Source organism: Jaculus jaculus, chromosome 12 (genome assembly GCF_020740685.1).
Source record: "Jaculus jaculus isolate mJacJac1 chromosome 12, mJacJac1.mat.Y.cur, whole genome shotgun sequence".
In the NCBI taxonomy this organism is placed as follows: Eukaryota; Metazoa; Chordata; class Mammalia; order Rodentia; family Dipodidae; genus Jaculus; species Jaculus jaculus.
The window spans coordinates 39,019,263-39,043,131 of NC_059113.1; the positions used below are offsets into that span (position 1 = coordinate 39,019,263).

The window sequence follows — 23,869 nt, forward strand, 5'->3', positions numbered from 1 at the left end:
TCTCCCCCTCCCTCCTTCCCTCTCTCCCTCTTTTTCCCTCTTTGTCCCTCTCTCCCTCTTCAGGAATTTTCTCAGACCAGACTTCCAGGTATGGAAGAGTAAGATAGGAAATAGGGATGGGAGAGAGTAAGATAGCACTGCACCCCAGCTCTCCAGTAGCATCTCAGGCTGCCCCATCTACTCTAATAAGGCACAGGTGGGTGGGTGGGTGAGGAAGGGGAGGGGCTAAATGTACAACTGCCTTCTGTTGGAAGGGGCAGTTCTCCATCTCTCTCTTTCCAGGATTTCATTGTACACAGTTGCCAAAATGAAGGTAACCTAATCTTACTGAATATATGGCGTCATATGTGGCTAATAGCATAAACCTAAAGTCCAGGCATGTAAATCTGATTTTCCATTTAGGAAAGAATGTGTGTACAAGTACTCATGAGCTGACTAGAAGTAGAGAATTTGGGGAGAAGTGTAATCACTATGTTCTGTGCCTTTGGACCAGTCGGAGACTGAAATCAGTCATGGGTTTTATCTGTCACATCTGACTTCTCCACACCCTCTGATTCAGTTCATCTAACTGGTCATCAAAGCCAATGGTGGGGGGGGGGGGGTAGGAAGGATGGGGCGATTCATATGTTGAAATCCAGTCCTCAAAGCAAGGGCAAGAGTACACTTAAATGAGGTGGATATTTGATTAAATGTCTCCCACAGACCCATGTGTTAAAGCTTTGGTTCCCACATGCCACCCTTGAGAGGCAGTGGAACCTTTAGGAGATGGGACCTGGTAGAGGGAGTTAGAACATTAGGGTGTACCTTTGAAAGGGATATTGGGATGGGACCCCAGCCCCCTTTTCCCTCTCTTTGCTTTCCAGCCACCACAACATGAACAGCTTGTTCTACAACACACACTGACCATGATGTCTCATCCCAGGCCCAAAGGCAATACAGCAAAGTGTCTGTCTGTGGACTGAAATCCTCAACACTGTAAACCTAAATGAACGTTTTGTCTCTGTATCCTGATTGCCTCAGATATTTCTGACAGTCAAGGAAAGCTAACTATCTTTCCTCTTCTTCACCTCCCTTCTTTCCTTCAAACTATGACATGATTTCCACTCCACCCCTGCCCTGAAATGGGCCTTGTCGGGCACCATGCACCTTGCTGTCTGACCTGTGGCCTTGTTAGGTGAGGCCTGTCATTCCAGTTAGTCCTCCTACTTTGTTTGCTTCACATGGTTGAGTTTTTAAAGTTCCTCATGAGCTGGGCATGGCGGCGCCAGTCTTTAATCGCAGCACTCGGGAAGCAGAGGTAGGAGGATCGTGGCTGTGAGTTCAAGGCCACCCCGAGACTACATAGGGAATTCCAGGTCAGTCTGAGCTACAGTGAGACCATACCTCAAAAAATAAATAAATAAAACGTTCTCATGATATATAATAGCTGTTAACTTTTTTTGTAAACCAAAGTATCATAAGATTCCAGTTATATCAGCGTATTCTAGAAATCTGCAGCACAACATGGTGCCCATAGTTAGCAATGGAGCTTTGTGCAGCTCCACATTTGCTAAGATGGTAGATCTCATGATAAGGGACTCAGGATGCACCATTAGCACACAATGTGGCAAAGCAGAAAGTTAACATTCCACTGTGACCTGACCCCCCACTTCCCTTTGCCTGCTTCTCATACTGGATTGTCGCATGTTCTACTCAGCTCCCCTCTGATTCTCTCTTGAACTGATGCAACTCTCTCTATTCTCACATCGCCACGCCCTCTTCTGGCCTGCTCTACTTACTGCACTGTGCCTCCTGCTTGCCATACTTCGGTCCTTGACCCCTCCAATGTTGTCTCCACACGGCAGTTAGGGACGTCCTTCAGAAATATGGATCCCAACCCCTTCTGCTGGAAATTCTCCAACAGCTTCACAGGACTACCAAGAGAAAGTCATTAATGTGGCTCATTTCCCCTTTCTCCTCCTTGACCCCCCAGCCATACCAGTATATAGCCATCTACCACCACAGAGCTGTGGTACACACACACACACACACACACACACACACACACACACACACCCTTGCCTCAGCTTGGAATTCTTGATCACCCTTCATACATCCCTACTTGCCCACCCTGCACACCTCAACTCAGGCTATGTTCTTTTCCACATTCTCAGAGTATCAGGGATTATTACCTTAGACCAGTAGCTGCTCTCATAAGTCAACAGTAGTTTACATGATTGGTTAAAGTCCACTTTCTCCTCCATCTCCCTCAATCCACTCTAAGCTTGTAGGTGCTTGCTCCTCTCCTTCACTTCTATAGATGATCCTCTACTTAAAACAGTCCAACTTTACAATGGTGAGAGAGCAGTATGGATGAATTCAACAACAACAAAAACCTGTATCGTTGAGTTCTGATCTTTTCTTGGACTGTACTGTGGTGGAATTATTTATCAATGCTACAGCTGGAAGCCTCTAGCCACAAGGAGAAACAGCTGCTACTATAGTATGCTGTGTGTTTGGTGTTAATTTACAATAGTCTACAGAAGATAGCCAACGCATTATACAATTGGTTTGTGTTAGGTGATTTTACCTGATGTGGTGCTCTAAGAATGTGTAAGGTAGACATGGCTCAGTCATGATGTTTGGCATATTAGGTTTTGTTTTCAACTTGCTATTTTCAAACTATAATGGGCTGGGAGGGGGGTATAAGGCCATTGTAAATAGAGGAATATATGTGCCAGGCTTGTGCCTACAAAAATCTCAGCACCTCAAGAGAGCTGAGCTCTGGCCTCCAAAGGCACAAAGGATGAAGAGGTATGAAGCTTGGGCCCTGGAGCTATGGGTGGAGGCTCCCAATCTGAATCCTTAAATCTTGGTGATGTCATCAATTAGAAGAGGAAGGGGGACACATAAATCTTGTTGAACCCTTGAGCCCTATTTAAGGCTAAGAACCTGATTGATCCTGATACAACCAAAGGATATTGAGAAAAAAAATCGTGGCCAGAACATAGGTTCTAGCCCTAGCCCAGCAGGTATCCTAGTGGATTCTTATGTCTGACACCTCTTGCTGTGTGCTCAGCAAAGTGGTCCACACTAAAAAGTAAATGCACACAAGGAAATCCCAGAAGTGAAGAAGATCAAGACAACAGCAGGGTTGGAGTCCCCTGTGAGGAAAGACCTCAGAGAACTGCACAGAATAGTGCCCATCCTCAAAACAGGGCATGGGAAGAAAGGGAAGGCACAGAGGGACTCCAGTGGGGTTGAGAGCATTGGAGGGGACATGGTCTCGACTTTCCCAAGAACCTAGGAGAGTCTCAGAAGCAATGAAATGAGTCGCCATAAACAGCAGGTGCTGGGCTGCCAAGGGGAAGACAAAGCTGCCCGTAACTGACATGAGGCCACTCCAGTGAGGTGACAGAGAGCCACACAGATTGTGTCAATAAGTAATAGGAGCTGTCTATAAAAGTAACAGTCAGAAAAAAAAAAAAGTAACAGTCGACCATTAAAACAAACATACAAAAAAAGTAACAGTCGAATTAAATAGCCCTACACTTTTCACTTCAGAATAACTACTATTTTTTTAAAGGAGGAAAATAAGTTGTGGTGAGGATGTGAAGAGCTTGGAACCTTCCTACTCTGCTGAAGGGAATGTTAAAGGGTGCAGCCATTAGGGAAGACAGGACAGAGACCCTCAAGATGATGAATATAGAATTACCATATGCAGCTGCAATTCCACTTCTGGGTGTAGCCCCAAAAGAAGTGCAAGAGGAGGGATTCAAGAAGGTATTTAGGGATGGAGAGATGGCTTAGGTTTAAGGCACTTGCCTGTGAAGCCTTAAAGACCAGATTCAATTCCCTAGTACCCACATAAGCCAGATGCACAAGATGGTGCATGTGTCTGGAGTTTGTTTGCAGTGGCAGAAGACCCTAGCTCTCTCTCTCTCCCTCTCTCTCCTCTACCTCTCAAATAAATAAAATGTTCCCTTTAGAAAAAAGTATTTATACACCCATGTTTATTCTCCATAGACAAAGGCAGAATTAACCCCAGCATCCATCAACAGATGAATGAAGGAACAGCATGTGTACACAATCAAAAGGATAGTGCTCGACCTTAAAAAACAAGGGACTTCTGACACATCCTCCTGCATGGATGACCTTGAAGACACTCTACTGTGTGAAACAAGCTACCATTAGCATGAGAAATACAGTATGATTTCATACAATACCTTGAGTAGTTACATTCCTAGAGCTGGAAAGTAAAAATGTAGGTTACTATGGGGTCAATGAGAGCAGGAAGCCAGAGTGTTTCAGGGCTGTAGAGTTTGAGCTGGAGATGTTAAAGCTCTGGAGTGCTGATGGTTGGACAATATTCTTGCCAACACTGCACACATACCTGAGAAGTTGGGGTGATGATGGATTTTATCAGGTGTGCACTTTACCAGTGTTAAAATAATAGCCGGGCGTGGTGGCACACACCTTTATTCCTAGCTCTTGGGAGGCAGAGGTAGGGGGATTGCTGTGAGTTCAAGGCCACCCTGAGTCTACGTAGTGAATCATAGTGAATACCAGGTCAGCCTGAGCTACAGTGAGACCCTACCTCAGAAAACCAAAAAAAATAAAGTTTTAGTTAAATGAGAATAAGAAAGAAACTTTATTTTCTAAAGAACTTGGGGAAAGGGTGCATGAGGCAGAGGAGCAGAAGAGAGGGATGGGTGATGCTTGTACTGAAGGTGGACCAGTCAAGTGGGCAGGGTTCTCACTTCAACCCAGCTACTTGCCTGCTGGGCAACTCTGGGTAGGCCTTCTCATTACTCTCAGCTCTGCACAGGAGCAGGAGTGCTGGGAGAACAAGAAGAGGCTGAACTCACGTGGATGCCCATTGCACGTTAAAGTATAACCACAGCGCATGGAAATCCTCTCTGCTTAGGAGGGGTCAGGAGGTGGCAACAGAGATAGTTTGAAGCTTTAGATCAGCCTCGTGGGGAATATGAAGGGGAGGGTTGGGGCCTTGAGAAGTTTCTGAGCTGCACGAAAGCCACTAAGCATGGATTCCACAGGCCCAGGAAGTTTTGGATAGCTCTTTAAAGCCATTCCTCACCCCAGTAACCTAGCAGAGGAAGAAGACAGAGCTCTGAAGGATGTCAGAGACTTCTTAGATGTGAACAAATACGTTTCTGAAAATATTGACCCTCACCATCAGCCTGGAGAAAAAGAGGTGTAAATGAAGATTGATTGCAGATCTTGATTAGGGAGAGCGTGCCTAGTACTGTTCCTCTGGGGGGTATGTGTCTCATATTAAAAGGCATAGCCATTTCATTTTTTTGTATGACTTCCAGGACAGTCTCTGATTAATGCTGTTATATTTATATACCCTATAAAATGGTGAATCTTGAGCCTGAGAACACAAAGCCCAGGTTTAGCAACTCCAGGAAGTAGTCTGGTTCAAGAGTCAACAGATCTGGTTCACTGCTTTTGTAAATAAAGTATTGGGACAAAGACAGGCCCATTCATTTACATACCATCTCTGGCTACAATGGCATAGTAAAATGGCCATAACAGTGATCACAATATGCAGCACAACCCACTGTTACTGTCTGGTCTGTTTCAGAAAACGTTTAAAGACCACAGTTCAGTTTAATTATGTTGTTTTGTTTTCAGTGCATATATTTTTAAAGGTTCTTTAGGAGTTTTTCACTGACTGTGACAATCATTAAGTAACTTAAAACTCCATTTAGTGAAAGGCTGGCAGAGATGGCTCAGTGGGCAAAAACACTTGCTTCATAAGTGGGATAATCTAAGTTTGGATCCCCAGAACCCACATAAAGCCAGACTATGTAGCATGAGTTGCTGAAGTCCCAGCATGCGTACAGCAAGATGAGAAGCACAGACAGGGGGATGCTCAGAAACTCGAGTGCAGCTAGCCCGGCGAACTCAACAGCAAGCAACAAAAAGACCCTTTCTCGGGCTGGAGAGATGGCTTAGCAGTTAAGGCACTTGGCTGTGAAGCCTAAGGGTCCAGGTTCAATTCCCCAGTACCCATATAAATGATGCACAAGGTGGCACATGCTTCAGAAGTTTGTTTGTATTGACTAGAGGCCTCGGTGTGCCCATTCTCTCTATCTATCTGCCTCTCTTTCTCTCTCAAATAAATAAATAACATATACTTTTTAAAAAGACCCTTTCTCAAGAAAGGTAGAAGGCAAGGACCAACACCCAACATTGTCTTTATAACTTCCATGTGCAAGCACCTGAACATACACACATATCTTAAATATCACACACACACACACACAATACTTTTAAAATCCATTTAATAAAAAGACAAAATAGCATAGCATTAACAAATAGATTTACTAGCATTGTTTGTAAGTTATAGAAGCAAGTATAGCTCTGGTAAATACAAAACTGAGTCTGGGTGGGCCATGGCTACAGGAATGAGGATAGTCAGGGGACTTGAGGGTGGTGATGACAGAGAGCCACTTTGGTAGAGGAAAGGGACTAGAAGGAAAGAAGAGGATTTCATGAGAAAGAGGAAGGGCTCAGCATGCCATAATGGGCTATAGGGCAAGGTGGCTGAGGCACAGTTGATAAAGGGGAGAGAATATAGGAGCAGGAGGGTCAAGGATAGAGCCAGGGCTGGTACATGCCTGTAATCCTAGAACTTGGGAGGCTGAAGCAGGAGAATCATCACAAGTCCAGGGCCAGTCTGAGAGTCACAGTGAGTTTCAGGCCAACCTGGGCTACATAGTGAAATGAAGGTAGGAAAGGAGGGAAGGAGGAAGAGAGAAGGAGGTAGATTGAGGGGACAATTAAGGATGGATGCACTTTCTTATAGATCCTTCAAGACTGAGAGACTAAAGATATTAGTGACAATGGCAAGAGTACCAACCATTAGCGTTTACAGTGTGCAGGTCCTAAGGATGCACTACAGTGAACACTTTCAACATAAGGAAACTGAGACAGGGAGAGTCAGTGATCGGCCCAGGTTCACACAGCCAGTGAGTGGCACCTAGTGGGTTAGGTTCTGCACTGTGACAGGGAAGGAGGCACAGAAGCCTGACAGGGCAGCATGGCCAGCCCCACCCAGCCTTTGAGTCATGCCACCCAAAAAGGGACTGGGCCTTGGCCACTGAGAGTCGGGTGTGGGAGCTGTGATGCTGGGTCAGCTGAGCCCAGGAGCCGGATGTGGGAGCTGTGATGCTGGGTCAGCTGAGCACATGGCCCTCCTCCCGTAGCTCAGCTTCACTGGCCATCAGGATCCAGGCCATGGAGAGGTAGTCATCTTGTGACATCACAAAGAGATGTCAGATGATGGGGACTTTGTCATGGATAAAGGTCTCAATGGGCAAGAAGAAATATAGCTGTGGTGCAGGAAGACAAAACTCTCTGAGCCACAGGGATACTAGAACTTCAAGAAATCACAAAACAGAGGGCCAAAGAGACCCTAAGTGACCAAACATGGAAGACACAGACCAGGGGTTGGGGGTCTAGCTGCACCCTCTACAAGTTCATGGTTTAGAAACACAACCTTCAGTGCACGGTAACAGATGATTACACTACAATATGTCTCTGGTTTGTAATTATCGAACTGTGATCATTACCCATATAACATTGTATCATTAATGTATTGCTTAAAACTAATTGTTTGTGTTAAATATGTCATGAGTTCTATATTTAATCTTGCTCTCTGTTGCCTGGCACATAGTAGGTGCTCAATGATATATTCCTATTTTGTTTGGCTGGTTAGTTTATGTTCTTTTAAAGTCAGGTTGTATTTTATTTAGTTGAGAGAGAGTGTCAGAGAGAGAGAGAGAGAGAGAGAGAGAGAGAGAGAGAAAATGGGCACACCAGGGCCTCTAGCCAATGCAAATGAACTCCAGACATATGTAACCTTATGAATCTGGCTTACATGTGTCCTAGGGAATCATACCTGGGTTCTTAGGCTACACAGGCAATCACCTTAACTGCTAAGTGATCTCTTCTGCCCAGTGTATGTTTTGTCAGGCATAGCCTCACTAATTAGCCCAGAGTGACCTTAATCTCTTCTGCCCTGTCTTCCTGAGTGACTGCTGGGATTACAGGTGCCATGCCTGGCAATATCTGTTTAATTTAAGTTCCACTTCAGCTTGAGGTTCTAAATGTGTAGGGGTCACTTTGAGTTATCCACTCATTGATGATGAACTGCTTGGCTCATAGAGGATATGGCCAACCCAGAGCCCAGGCATGGCAAGGCCTGACTTCTCAGACTCTCAGCTATATGGGACTACAAATTGAATATCCACATCCTGGGGGTGGGCACACTGTTCCTTGTGCCTGGTGACATGGTGGACCACCTTGATGGAATACTGGCACTTTTGCTTATATACTTCTCTTAAGGATTGGTTTTGAACATCCTCCCTGTAGAGCAGCTGACTGAAGCTGGAAAAAGCTGCATTGCATGCAACCCTATGGGAGACAGAAGTCATCAGCAGTGAAAACAGTGGACACTGAAAGCCTTAATTTTAGCCAACCAGGTCAAACAACTGAGCAGATGCAAAAGTGGCATGACTGTCATGGGGGAAAACAACTTCTCTCTAACTGGACTCTATAGGAAGGAATACATGCCTTGTACTGTACTGCAAACCTAATCAAAAGCATATGGTGCAGGAAGTCATGAGCTTTAGGAGTATAACACCTGCTGTTGTCTTGTTAAATGCGTATATTATTCTCACTTTACCTAGCATTCATACCCATGTATTAACACTACCCTCAGTTTTGGTTAGAGAAGCTTCTCTTTTCAGATGGTGGTAACAACTTGGATGACCCAAAGCCACCATAGTGCTGAAAAGAAGTAACAGAGGAATGTTCAACACTGAAACAACTCTATCACACCCTACAAGGCTCAGGGCCCATTGCCGAAGAGGCAGTTGAAAGAATGTAAGAGCTAAAGGAAGGGTAGTACTATTTACAATGCAATTGTCCAGATAGAAATGGACCTCAATATCCACAACTTCACAGTGCCTAGTACTACCATCACAGACCTTTAAAACAGGAGGAGAAGATGATGACATCAAAATTAAAGAGCGACTAATGAAAAGAGGGAAGGGATAAGATGGAGAAAGGATTTGTGAAGGGGAAAGTGGGTGAGGGGTGAGAACTATCATAGTTTATTGTCTGTAAGTTTGGATGTTCTTAATTTAGAAAAAGGGGGTGTGGTGGTTTGATATAGGCGTCCCCCATAAACTTAAGTGTTCTGAATGCTAGGTTCCCAGCTGATGGATATTTGGGAATTAATGCCTCCTGGAGGGAGTGTATTGTTGGGGGCGGGCTTATGGGCTTTATAGCCAGTTTCCCCATGCCAGTGTTTGGCACACCCTCCTGTTGCTGCGGTCCACCTTATGTTGGCCTGGGGGTGATGTCCACCCTCTGCCCATGCCATCGTTTTTCCCTGCCATCATGGAGCTTCCCCTTGAGCCTATAAGCCAAAATAAACCTCTTTTTCCCAGAAGCTACTCTTGGTTGGGTGATTTCTACCAGCAATGCGAACCGGACTGCAACAGGGGGCAAAAAAAAAAAAAAAGAATCAGTTTTGAGAACCTAAATGTTACAGCCACATCACAGCTAGGAGTCAAAAGCTGCCCAAGCAAGTAGGAGGCTGGGGAGAGGGCTCGGGGCATAAGAACACTCGCTACACATGCATGAGGACTTGAATTTTGTGCCCACAATCCATCAAACATGAGCACACATGCCCAAACCCCATCACTGAGGAGGGCAGAGATAGGAGGATGGGTGAGGCTCACTGGTCAGCCTGTCTAACAGGAGACCCAAGTGCAGTGAAAGATTGTGTGGGGGAGTAAGGTGGAAGAGAAGAAAATATCCGACATCTTCTGTGCTCAGCACACCTACAGCCTCATGGCTGTCTTTCTTTCCTCTTGCTGGCTTAAGGAAGGGAGGGCTTGTTTCAGTTACAGGTCCAGGTTACAGTCCATCACGACAGGGAAGGCATGGCGGCAGGAGCTGGTCATGTTCAGTTCAACAGTGAGGAAGCAGAGAACAGTGATGACTGCTGCTGTTTACCCAGCTCTCTCCTTTTTCATACAGTCTGGGACACCAGCCCACAGACTACTACCCCTGGTTAAGGTGGGAAGGTCCACCTTAATTAACTCAATCTACAGAATCACTCAAAGGTGATTGCTGGTCCTTTCAAGTTGCCAATCTATAAACCATCAAAATGACAACACCGGGAAATGCAGTTTCTGGAAGTGTGATTAGTAAAGCTGTGGTTAAGCTTAGGAGCAGTGTGGCCCCTAATCCAAAGGGAAGCTTAGTTACAGAACCTGCACATGGAGAGTGCCGAGTGAAGGCGAAAGCAGAGAGCTGTTTGATGCCCACCCCCCCCGCCAAGCCCAAGAACAGCAGCAAGGTAAGGATGGCCAGGAGATGCTGGGACAGCTTCTCCCTGCAGCTGTGTGAGCTGCCAACACTTCACTCTAGGACGTCCAGCCTCCAGAGCCATGAATGCTGCATGTATGTCATGTAAGCCACTAAGTTTGGGGCCTACTTCTGCAGAGGCCTTGGCAAAGCAACATAGTACTTGCAATGGTAGATGAACGAGTCACAGGGAATCTCAAAGGGAAGAGGGGTAGTATACCTGCTAAAAGTGGACACCACTCATTGCTTCTGGTTGGGTCAGGCAGCTGTTACTTGCTAATGAGCTGCCCTGGGTCCAGATCATCCTCCTTCCCAAGTGTTGGACCTTCAAGCCACTCCCCCTGCTTATGATTCCTGCTCCCCCTTTTTAACTTGCCCCCCCAGTCTCATTCACTGTGCTGTTCATCAACTTTCCCAGCTAGTCTCAAAGCTGCGCAAATACCTAAAGTGCCTCAGCATATAGGAGAGGCCATTTCAGAGAGCAGGAGCGAGGTGCTGCCCTAGGCAGGGTGGAAGGGCTTCTCATGATCTTTGCTGTCTTCTGGAAGGTGTACATTGTTAGCTAATTGCAAGGTGGCATGTGTGGCAAGGGTATAGCCCCCTACAGAACCAGGAGGACAATGCAGCCCACTCCCAGGAAAAAGAAAGACATAGGTATGAGACTTCATGGTGCAGGGTAAGGAATTGATGTAAATGAATTCTAAATTCCCAAGTGATGAGTGGTTTCAATTCTGTTCCTTTTCTTATTAATGTGTCAGTTTTTTGAGTCGGAACTGTGTGTGTATGCGTGTGTGCGTGTGTGTGTGTGTCAAACACGAGAAGAGAGAATAGTAATGGTAGAGTCTACATATGTAGATTCAATCAACTTCAGAACAAAAATATTTTGAAAAAATTGTATTTATACTATACATAGACAAGACTTTTTCATCATTATTCCCTAAGTAAAACTATTTACATCACATTGTCATTATATTCAATATTACAAGGAACCTAGAGATGATTTAGAGTGTATGGAGGAAGTGTGTAGGTTCTTTGCAAGCATTAAGCCCACCTTATATAAAGACTTGAGAATCCTCAGAGTTTGATATTATTATTATTTTTTTTTAAATTTTTTTTTTAATTTTTATTTATTTATTTATTTATTTGAGAGCGACAGACACAGAGAGAAAGACAGATAGAGGGAGAGAGAGAGAGAATGGGCGCGCCAGGGCTTCCAGCCTCTGCAAACGAACTCCAGACGCGTGCGCCCCCTTGTGCATCTGGCTAACGTGGGACCTGGGGAACCGAGCCTCGAACCGGGGTCCTTAGGCTTCACAGACAAGCGCTTAACCACTAAGCCATCTCTCCAGCCCTGATATTATTATTGGTTCTATAATCCATCCCTTGTGAATACTGAGGGATGTCTGTGGCACTACAGCTGTTGAAGGAATGCAAAACCCAAGGAGCCTACATCCTGGGGACACTCAGTGTCTGTGTTGAGCAAGGCTGGCTGGAAATGTAGAGGGGTAGAACTCTCCTGTTACCAGCTTCCCTTTGGCACAACCCGGCAGATAATCATTGACCAGCCACACTGGTCAACCAAGACCAAGTATTTCTGAGCATGTAGAAATTTTAGCACTAAAATTGTTATTCACTATAGACATCCTCCCCCCACCCCTGCTGACATACACACAAAACTCTGAAGGATACCTGGGAACCTTTATGCAACAAGGCTAGGATGCACTGGCCATGCCATTGCTCAGCCACAGCAAGAGGCTCTACTTGCCCTGGGGAGAGGCCATCACTGCTTACCAACTGTTCTTCCCCCAAAAGCTCCCTCCTAGTCAAAGCAGGGTTAGCAGATTGGAAGAGCCATAGCTTCCCAGCAAGGGAAGAATTCCATAAAGGGCACACCCCCATCTGTGGGTACACTGAAAAGGACATGACACTGGGCCAAGGCAGGTCTTGGCCGTTCCTCACTTTGACATCCTCTACGTGGCTTCCTTGTATCAGATCCTGCACATTCCACCTTTGGTCACTCCTGGTCCCCTTCCCAATTTTTTTTTTTTTTCTGAAAGGAAACAAAATGGGAACAACTGTTTATTTTCAGCCCTTAGGGAAGATGAAGAGAGTGGAAATTATTTCCTCAATTTATTTGGGGAAACTGAGGCTCGGGAAGGGTTTATACCTTGTTTGAGGCTTCATCTTGAATTAGGACAGAAGGGGTCTGCCCATCTGTGTAACTCTGCTGAAGGGCCAAGCATGATCAATGTAATGTTGTTCAATGATGTTCACGCTACCCGTCCTGTAAGTGGCCACTGTGATAAACCTCCCCAGTTGCATCCATAACTCCTCAGGGATACACAAGGTGTTTGGATGGCATATTTCTGTCATCTGTCATGAGAAAACAAGCAAACACAAGCTCGTCAGTGCAGAAAACACAGTCAATGAACCACTTAGACATCTCTTGACTTGTACTTGGGAATCACCTTTGGTCAACACCATGGTCACTGCAGACAAAAGACAGAAGTTCTTTTTCTCCCTGTCCTCTCTCCATCTACTCTACCTTCCTGGTCTGCACTTATCTTGCCTGTTCATCATTGCAGGACACTTCTGTTCCTCACAGTAGAGAATCTTCAAGGCAAGCATACCTCCCACGGATCTTGACCAATCGACCCCTCCAGCATCATTTCAAATCAAACTTTCTTCCATGTCCTCGTGGGTTTTTTTTTTGGGGGGGGGGGATGGTTTTTGTTTTGTTTTGTTTTTAGGCAATGTCTTGCTATAACCCAGGCTGAACTGGAATTTACTATGCAGTCTCAGGCTGGCCTTGGACTCACAACAATCTTCATACCTCAGCCTCCTGAGTGCTGTAATTAAAGGCATGTGCCATCATGCCCAGCTCCCGTGTCCTTTTTATATAAAAGCTCCTTTCCCCACCAGGAATAGCAGGGCAGAAGCAGCAAGTGGAGGAAAGCCCACCCTGCCACGTTAGATGACAACCCACATCTCGGGTATGAAGTACCCTCAGGCTGTCTGCCTCTCACATCAGAGAACTTGACACAGAACATACCCTTCTTCAGGGCCACAGGACCCCTGATGTTGTAAATCCACCCAAGGTACCCCGGCTCCTATGCCACATAGCTTGATGGATCCCAGAAATGACCAAAGCAATGTACAGTGATGTCACATTGTTTTGGTCAGGATCATTCCTGAGCCATGAAACGGTTAAGGAATATCCTGTCCCACTGGCTGCGAGACTCATAAAGGTGGACCCATGTGTACTTCCTTGTGGCTTCCAGACGCAACGGCTCATGCACTTGCTCACACCCAGAGGGAGAGAAGGCATAAGGCAGTGGTAGCAATCCTGCCTGCCACCTCCCATGCAAATCACTCCCAGGAGCACGGCTGCACTCCTCGTGCTGCTCGTGGGCAATGCTCCTGGGCAGGCTGCCCACAAGATGCCACCTCGGGCGTTGCGTGTTCTTCCTCATCCTGGCGCTCCTGAGCGACGCTCTGGGCCTGGTTCTTTTGCTGCTGGGAATCTTCGCCACACTGAACTACTGGGACTTCTTGGTCTACACAGGGGCCCTGATCCTGGCTTTCAGCCTGCTGTTCTGGTTGGCTTGGTATTCCTTCAACATCGAGGTGCCTCTTGAGAAACTGGACTTTTAATGTGGCCATGGGCAGGAAGAACATGGATGGCCAGAGCAGCCGTGAGCCTGGGTGGTCAGGCAGACATGTTGAAGTTCCCATCCAGAATCCCCTACTGCGACCAGGTGAGTGCACCCAAGACCTGCCTCGCAAGGTGGTTAAGAGAGGCTTGGACGGGCAGGGACAGGCCAGGGATGCAGGGGCAGGTGGCTGGATGACTGCTCTCTGACTGAGGATTCCATAAACCCCGGGCTCAGGTCGGTGCTGTGGTGAACCAACCAGCAGGAACATGGAACAGGTGTCTTGTCTCGGGGACTATCTTTTCGAGGGCTTATTTCACCTCCAATAGGTCACAAATGAACTCTCGCCTGCTGTACACAAAGGGAATTATGCCTCAACTAAGAACTTGGGAGGAAAGAGCCCATTTTGGTTCTCTGCTGGGTGAAAAAAAAAAAAAAAAAGCCTCTTTCATAAGGAAAGGATGGAAAGTTCCCTGTGACTGCTAACAGCCTTGTATGCCTGGAGGGGTGTGAACTATGCTGTGTGGGAGCAAGCAGAGCAGAACCATCCAGAATGACCCTTCACTCACTTCCTTCCCTCCCTGTACCTGCCCAGGTGGGACATATGAGATGGGGGAGGACCGGCTTCCATGGGCATTTAACACTCTTACCTCACCACCCTATCCCCTCTCACACAGATTAATGCATCCAACACATATAACTCAGCAACACACATAACTCTTGGCCCCAAGTCAAGAGACTGACTTCAGGTGTTCATTGGCCGAGCTCTACATCACAGCCAGGCCAGCAGCTCAGCTGACTGCGTGGAAACACTCAAGCAACGAGTTATGAGGTTTGGACATAGATGTCCAAAAGACAGCACTGGCTTGGCCATTGACCGTTACAACTGGGAATTAGAGAAGGCAGCTCTCCCCAAGGAAATGAGAATGGGAGCCCTGATCAATTTGCTCATTAGTTCCTCCTCCACAGGTGGGCAGAGACCTGCATGCAGGTGTAGCCTGGCACTCCCTTTTGATTAGGGTATGAGAGAGCAAAGGTTATGGCTGAGTTAGGATTTAAAAAAAGGAAATGACTGTTGTATCTTTTATGGGAGACTAGTAGATGACTGAGGGGATCTCCATGGGTGCCCGGTAGGTGATGTGAAAGAAATGAACTATCAGAACCCCTAGGGCTCGTGCCAAGCTTCCACGCTCATTAACCAGGCAACCCAGGGCAGACTACATCCATTACATGCTGAGCCTCAGCATTCTAAACCCAGAAATGAGGGTACTATTCTCTACTCTGGCTAAATGGCCCAAAAAGGGATAAGGTGAATTTTTTTAAGAAAAGGCTTTGCAAATGACGCGATCCTCCTGAATATCAGGTGTTATTATTATACATGTAATCCGAGTGAATAACTGACCCAGAGTGCAAATTTAGAATTCATGGTTGTCCCTCGAGTTGGCCATGTTGGAGGTCACCTCACACTTTACATTATGAAACTTCAAAGCAAAGAGGGTATGACTTGTCTGCTGGTTTATTAGAACCAGTCAGGCACTGGGTAAGCCAACAGGGATGCTGTGATGAACATGATCTGGAGGGCTTTGCTCTCAAGAAGTTCACTGTCAAAAGAGAGAGACATTAGGCACATAGTCATTCTTGCAGCAGTACCATAACAAAGTCAGATGAGAACTAAGAAGGGGGAAACAGCCTTACAGAATATCCCAACAGGGAAACCCACCTGAAAGGTGGAGTCACCGCCAGCTTCCCAGAGGAGGTGATGTCACGCTGAATACTCTGGGAACATGATTTGACTGGAAGGTCTTCTGAGGAGAGATAAGGTGCAGATCCAAGAGAAGGAGGAAAACAAGGTAGCTGGAAGACAGAAGGGAAAAATGCAAGGGCTAGAGAGTGTAAGAGCCCTGTGCCAGGCAGTGGCCAAGCATGGCATGGCCACTAAGGCCTTCTTAAGGATGTTGGTTATTCTTTTAATGACAATAAAAAGCCATTATATTTTTTGTAAGCAGAGGCGTGGTTTGATATAACTGGATCTGTGGTTAAAGGATAACCTGCCACAGCAGAGGATGTAAAGCACCGTTTGGGGGGCTGAGGCATGTACCCTGTGTGAGGATCGTGGCCCTACACGTCCTCCATTCATCCCACAGAAGTTCAATAGTCCAGTGCACAGGACCAGGGGCCAAGTTCCAAAGCATCCACTTTGAATCCAGACCTGTTCCTTCATAGCTGTTTACTAGGGAGAAGTTATACTTCCCTTCTCCATGCCCCAGCTTCCAAATCTGTGTGGTGGAAATGGTGTGACTAGTGACAAAATTAACCTCTTTGAAGTGTTATTCAGATTAAGTGGATGAGCGTCTGTTCAATATAATGCAAGTGGAGACCAAGTGAAGCAAGGGGACACTTTGCGAAACCTCTGTCTCAGTACAGATAGGTAGCACAGAACCAAGAAGTGAAACCTTGCTGGAAAATACACACCCTTGAAGCGTTATGATCAATTTTGGTTTTACAATGCTGGGGCCTTTGTACATGCTAGGCAAGGGCTCTACTACTGCGCCACATCCCTAACGATGATCAATTCTTCAGGCAGTGTGTGGTATTAAAAACTTCCTTTTCCATAGCTCTGTGAGACGATGCTGCTCTAAAGTGCTAAAATCAAGCTTAGCTGGATTTCCAGAATCTAGAGGGTCTTTTGTGTTCATTACAGAAAGCAGGCATGCCAGCAGCACTTTCACCTTTTCAAGTCTCAGACTTCAAGTCTGGAAGGCTCTCAAAAGCCAGCCTGCCTGCACGCTTCACATCCATTCCCTGCAAAGTCCGAGACCGGCTCAGAGTGCGAGGTCACTGTGCTCTGCGAGTAGCTGCTGGGGCTGTGCCACTGTCTGTGACCTTAGGCAAGTCAGTTTCCCTCTCACAATGAGAGAGTCAAATGGGGCTCTTCAAAGGTCTCTCGCGAGGGCAGGAGTATTGGGTGAAGGGCAGAGTGAGGAGACCACTTCACACATGCCCCAGTCACCCAGGGGACACTGGGTTTTCAGAAGTTTTACCACCGAACTTGTATGTAAGGCAGGCTTTCCGTGAACACAATCCTCTGGGGCCAAGCACCATATCGCAAAAATGACCTGAGTTAATCCCCTTGAGTTCTGTGATCTTCAGCCTCCATGTAACTGTCAACCTTATTTATGACTTATGACAGGTGACTGTAACTGGCTTGGCCAGTTCTCAGTTCTCAGAGTGGGGTCAAGGAAAGAAGCTGGGTTAGCCTCCTGAAGTTGGAGCCTGATTCTACCCTCCTCCCTCATCCTTCAGAGACTGGGCACGATGGGCAGATCGGATCTGTTCCTCTTTCTCCCACAGATAAGGAGACTGCATTCCTGGTGTGGTACGGGACAGAGCAGGGCCATCTCTGCCTTGCCAGCTCTCAGCCTGCAGCTTGCCAGTCTTCTGGGGGCTAGAGGGTGACTGGCACTAAGCCTCAAAGGCTGCGCCGTACGTTTCAGGATGAGTGGCCTGTTTTTATAGCTCACTGTGTGCCAAGCGAGACCTGCTGCCCTTTGATCCTATCATTCAGCCCCTGCATTCTCCAGAACTGTTTGCTCCATTTTTTAACTTCTTAGCATTTCCCATAGAGATAAATACCCAGGCAAAGGTAGATGAGGACTCTTGACACTTTTACAAAGGAAGGCCTGAGACCACCCCATGAAAAAAAAAAATAAGAACACATACATGTATCTTACTTGCCTGCCTTTTCTATCTCCCCTCACATATTCAACAATAGCAATAACACATACACACATACAAATACATGAACATGCTACATACATGTAGACATCACTTCCCCACTTCACATGCCTATGCGTGCACACACAAGCATGACCCCCACAGAAAACCCAAATCCAATCACAAGTCCTCCCCACCATCAGCTACTCTCACACCTGCACACACCCGTGAAAACACAGGTGCTCCCAAGAAACAGCTACACCCACAATCCGGCAAACCGAGGCCAAAGGGTGGAAGGCCCGTGGCCCTGAGCCCTGGAAAGTGAAACTTGTTCCTCCACATTGGCTTTTCCAGTGGCCAACCTCTCCTCTCGGCCCACGGAGCTGCCAAGTCTGCTCAAAGGTGAGCTGAGTAAAAGGGCCCCCACACTTGTTCAACAAGACCATACCCTGGCAGACAGGGTGCAGGAGTCATGCAGATAGCCAAACATCTCTTAAGTCACTCCAGCGATTTTGAATCTAAAGAGCGAGATAATGGAAGTACACAATGCTTCACAAAAGTACACAGGAAAAATGCGTTCCAGGAGATAACCCAATCTTGCATAGGCTCTGAAAGCTGGAATGAGCATGGAGGCCCCAGGCTGAAAGCAAGCTGCCATGTATCTAGCTACAGAGGGTTCAGATGTCTGGCCTGGCCCTGAGGAAAAGATAAGACTAGATTGCCAAGCACAGCTTGGGAAGGGTTACCCAGGCAGGGAAGGGCTGGAGAGGTAAGGGAATTAGAGTGCAGGGAAGGCTAAATGGACATAGTGCACTTAGAGGTTGGGATTTTGAGTGTGGCTCATGCAGATTTATTTTTATTTTTATTGTTTGCAACTTCCATAATTATGGAAAATAAACCATGATAACACATATTCCCTCCCCCTCTCTATCAGTCTCTCTTTTATTTTGATGCCATCATCTTTTCCTCCTATTAAAAGGGTCTTGTAAAGGTAGTGCTAGGCACTGTGATGTCATGGATATCCAGACCATTTTGTGTCTGGAGGAGCACATTATAAGGAGTCCTACCCTTCCTTTGGCTCTTACATTCTTTCTGCCACCTCTTCCACAATGGACCCTGAGCCTTGGAAGGTGTCATAGAGATATTTCAGTGCCGAGTACTCCTCTGTCACTTCTTCTCAGCACCATGGTGCCTTCTGAATCATTCCAAGGACACTGCTATCTGAAAAAAGAAGCTTCTTTAGCCAAAGGTGAGAGTAGTATTAATATATGGGTATGAACATTAAGAGAAGTGCTTATCAGGTAATTTGTTGGGCATAGTATATGTATTTAGCCAGACAGCAGCAGACATTACACCCCTTGGGCTACGATGCAGATTCTTAATACCAGGTGAGGAGGGAGATATTTGCAGGGCCATTGCAGACTGGAAAATGGCACAGCCCCACTATACTTGAGGAAAAGTACTTGGTATTAAGAAAGCAGAGTGTGTTGCAAGGGAGAAGCTCAGAGATGGGGAAAACATACAGAAAGTTCCAAGAGAACTGATGGTCATGAGAGGAGGGTAGGAAGCCTGCCCTAGTCTGTAGGGGAAAGAGATGACAAGGGTTTCAGAAAGTGTCACTATCCCTAGGATGAAGGAGGTCCAAAGAAAATATGTTTGATTCAAATGATGCAGTTTTCTATCAAAGATGGAGAATATTCTATGCAAATTGTGCGTGCAAGTAGAATAATCCAACAGGTATTGCATGAGCATACTTTTTTTATTTTTTTTTAATTTTTTTTGAGAGCGACAGACACAGAGAGAAAGACAGATAGAGGGGGAGAGAGAGAATGGGCGCGCCAGGGCTTCCAGCCTCTGCAAACGAACTCCAGACGCGTGCGCCCCCTTGTGCATCTGGCTAATGTGGGACCTGGGGAACCGAGCCTCGAACTGGGAGTCCTTAGGCTTCACAGGCAAGCGCTTAACCGCTAAGCCATCTCTCCAGCCCATGAGCATACTTTTTAATGCAGAAGAAAGATCAGACGCAGAGCTTGAGGAAGGGCTGGAGAGATTACTATAGATGAGACTGTAGAGGGAGAGGAGGCCAAGGGGAAAGAGGAGAATACAGATATTAGGACAGAGGAAAGGAGGAATAGGGAGGGAAGGAGGGAGAGGGTCTGGGGAAGGAACACTGAGCACCTCTGAACCAGGCCCCAGGATGCTGCACACATCCAATTCCCCTGCATCAACAATGCCTTGAGGAAAGTGTCATGGTCGTCGTCATCACCATCATCTTCATCATAAGTCCGCTTGCACGGGTAAGGATAGATGATAAGGAACACAGTGGTTAAAAACCATGATGGAGCTATAAGTGATGGAGCCAGATTGTACAACACAGAGCATCTGCCTCTGCTTCCTATTCTTTCTACATGACTGGAAATGGCAGGCTATGGCCCTTGGACAAATGTCACTTGTCTCCTACTGTTATAACTATGGCACTCTTTTCTCAGCCAGTTCCCTGACTTATGTATTATCCCTGGGCACCTTATGCTGTAATAGCAGGGTTGAATAATTCCAACCTGGTGTTAGGAGCAGAGTGGGCTTCAAGAGAGGAGCTCAGAGCTGGGAAAAGCATTCAGAAAGCTCAGATGCTCAGTAGGAAGGGCTCAGAAATAATGGTCATGGGGGGAGGGGAGGAGGTCTGACCTGTTCTGCAGGAGAAGGAGGTGACAAAGCTGATACAGCCTGTAACATCTATAGTATTATGTATCTATACCTGTAAGGGAAGTGTGCCAACCTCTGGCCGAGCCATGGATGCTACTCTGAGGTCAGAATTTTGGGTCTGGCTTGTACTGGGAGAACACGAGGAAGAGGGCAACGTGGGGAACCCAAATAGAAGTGCTCATTGGACACCATGAAGATGGCGATGAGGATAAAGAAGTGAATAAATAGCGAGAGTCAGGGACTGGCCATGAACTGTTTTGGAACCTCTGAAAACTGAAGCCTACGGGAAAGGTGGTGAGTCTTGGCAATGAGAATTGATCAGCAAACGCTGGGAAAGATCAACTTAGCGCTGCTCTCAGAGCGGCTGCTGAGATGTGTAAGGCCTTGGAGCAGAGTAATCTTCAGAGTGTTTGGTGATGCAATTAGGCAGGCAGGGAAGCTGCCTGATGGCATCACGGTTGGAAGCAGGATGGTTTTTCAAGGGATGAATAGAGAACATTGGCTGGGATGGTGAGAGGAGGAGGGAAAGCTGGTGTTGGTGTGACAAGTGAAGATGGATCCCTGACGCTGCCCAAGGTGGGAAGAGGGGCAGCGTTGAGTCCAGAAAGAGGCATTGGGCTTGCCTGCAACAGAGGGTGGGGAAGTAAGTAGGATTTGATGAGTACCTTGGACCTGAGCAACTGGGCCAATGGCTTATCTTCATGCCTCAGCCATTGCTTGCAACTCTATGAGCAAAGGATACAAGTCTCCATTTTAAAGGTAGGTGGAAGAAACCTGAGTCTCAAAGTGGTTTCAAGGCTAGTCCAGGGGAAGGGATGTGCTTAGCGGCAGGCCTCGGACTCAAACCCGAAGCTGGCTGACGCCGAGAACTGGGCTTGTTGGGCTTGGTTTAGCACACATGGCTCTGAAATGACATGGTCAAATCTCAGCTGATCTGCTGTGCTTTCTACTTACTCAGCACAGGTCCTGTGGATGAATAAGAATCAACTCAACATGCACCCTCTTTGTAGCACATCCACTGAGACTATCCAAGAGGGAGAAGAGTCTATACTTCAAGATTTCAGAGCACCCACAAGATACCCGCAAGTGACTGGGAATGCCAGGGCTCCATGGGGCCTGCCATCCCCACCCCAGGCCACTGACACTGCTGCCGCCACCCCAGCTGTTTGTGAAGCGTGAAAAGCCACCATGTTCTTTCAGTGAGACTCTCATGGCGACAACCCCACTGTGGACTTACATGCCAAAAGAGATACCCTATCCTCCCCTGCCCTTCTGGACAAAATCATTTCAAAAACTACTGGTTGGAACCAAACTTGAAAGTGAAAAGTGAGTCTCCTGTGAGCACTTATTTTTACATTGCATCCTCTGACTTTGGCTACGCTGAGTCCCTGGAGAACCCCACCTCACCCCTGCCGTCCAGTGGATGCCATCGGTGCTGTGTGGAAGATGACTGGTCTTGTAAGGAGCGCAGGCTGCCACTTTTCACACAGCCTCACTTGCGCACACAGCCTCACTTGCCCCACACCGTACACATTGAGTGTTTTGTTTTGTTTGTTTGTTTGTCAATGGAAAAGCTCCAGAGATTTTTCTGATAGGTATGCCAGGCCTTGACTGTGATATCTGCATGTTGCCTGTGACTTTAAAGGCAAGACTTTATTTTTAGCCAAATTGCATGTGGCCTAGTCCAGCCCAACTGCAGCAACCATTCCAAGGCTGGTGGGATAGATGCACTCTGCTTCGTCTCCAAGGCTTGACCCACCCTACTAATTTATGTTCCCCCTGGTCTGGTTTTGTACTCCTTATTTATATGACACCCTGAATGTGTATGTGTTTCCCTTAAGCTGCCTCCTATCTCTTATGGCCCAAGGTGGCTCCTAAATAAAGAAGCAGATCTGCGTTGTCATGTCGCACAATGTGACTTTGTACCATTTCACAACAATTCTCGAACCCTCAGCTTTAGAGCATGGGCTTTCCATTCAGCTACCCTATCTGCACACACGTCCTGGAATTCTACACGGCATGTAGTACCTCCAGAGAGGGGATGAATAGAGTGTGGTGTGGCATAGGGAGGACACTGTTGTCTCCACCCCATGGAGTCTTCTGGCATCTCTGCTCAGCTTGGCTTCTCAGAATTAGGATGGACTCAGCAAACTGCAAAGATAACCATGTAAAGAAAGATTGCACTCCTATCCCAAACCTCCCTTGACCTGCATTTGTAATCCTCACTCATCTTCCCAGTTGGAAGTTCCTTTGTGTGGCGGAGCTGACCTCATACACATTAGGGAACTCCCCTTCTTACTCAGGATCCCTACATCAACACATTATGTGCAAGGAAACATTGCATATAATTAAAAGCCTTAGGAAGACATTGCATCAGAGTCCTCACAGCTCCTCTTCACAAGACCAACACAGTCAAATGTTTTGTTTTGTTTAATTCTAAACGTGGAACAATCCACTGTGTTTTTGGCTGTATACCAGATACGATGGCCAGCTTTTTCTTATCAACAGCCTGGTGAAAAACTAGATCACACTGAGCCCAGAGCATATGTTCCCACTTAAGAAAGACCAAAGGAGCTAAGATGGGCTAAACATCACGCAGTGCCTCTCAGGAAACTTCTAACGCTGCGTACATCCTTCTCTCCCAGGCTCTTTCTGTTAAAGACAGTTCAATGCATGGTGCTGGTTCTCCGTGTAAGCCATTGTTTTAACTTGTGAGTTGTCTCCCTAAGTAGAGAACATGCTCTTGCAAGATGGAACATCTGCCCACAGCTTTTGGAGGTTATATACGATGGTGGGGGTGAATTAAACACCACTCCAGTGAGTTACTTACTGGCCTTTAGATTATCCAAAGGAAAAAAATAAAAAGGTTCACAAAGAAAGGGCTCCTGGAATTTATGTTACCTTGATACCACCTTTAAGAACTCCAAGTGAGAGGGCACACAAAAGCAGGGCATGTGGAAACTGGAAGATGATTTTCATGGAGCAGGGCTCAGTCTGCAGCTGTATATCTGCAGGGGCAGTGCTAAGGCCCCTTGGGGAACAGAATTAGGCACCCCAAAGACCAGTGGAGACTGTGGAGTTGCACTTCCTCAATTGTGTGCAAATCATCTGGGGATCTTCTTGATGCAAGTTCAGGTCCAGTAAGTCTGGAAAGAGTCTGAGACTTTCCAGCAAGATCCCAGATGCTGCTGCTACCGCCTGTGACACAAGGAAAACATCCCCCGAGGACCCAATCAGTTTAGAGATGAGGAAAACAAAGCCCAAGGTGAAGGGGCTCTCCCATGTTCAAGCAGCTGATCCAAGTCTGGAGCCCGGGTCTCTCCAGGCTGTCAATCACATATTCTTTCTCCTCCATTAGTGACTGACTGGCTCCTCCCCAGCCATGCAGAGCCTCAGGCAGGATCAAGCAA

The 23,869-nt window shown here is 46.7% G+C and overlaps 1 protein-coding gene across 2 annotated transcripts; it reads left to right on the forward strand.

The window, feature by feature from the left end:
• The first annotated feature begins 13,696 nt into the window (after positions 1 to 13,696).
• Tmem238l (transmembrane protein 238 like) lies at positions 13,697 to 22,327 on the forward strand. 2 transcript variants are annotated; one of them, XM_045131881.1, is made up of 2 exons: positions 13,697 to 14,147; positions 21,418 to 22,327. In XM_045131881.1, the coding sequence occupies exon 1, from the start codon at positions 13,804 to 13,806 to the stop codon at positions 14,041 to 14,043; it is 240 nt and encodes a 79-aa protein (XP_044987816.1). In that variant the 5' UTR covers positions 13,697 to 13,803; the 3' UTR covers positions 14,044 to 14,147; positions 21,418 to 22,327. The 2 variants fall into 2 exon arrangements, with proteins under 2 accessions (XP_044987816.1, XP_044987817.1); XM_045131882.1 differs by having other exon boundaries at positions 21,423 to 22,327.
• The last annotated feature ends 1,542 nt before the right edge of the window (positions 22,328 to 23,869 follow it).

Bases quoted from the DNA above. Each gene is read 5' to 3' on its own strand.
- Tmem238l (XM_045131881.1), top strand. From the start codon at position 13,804: ATGCTCCTGGGCAGGCTGCCCACAAGATGCCACCTCGGGCGTTGCGTG.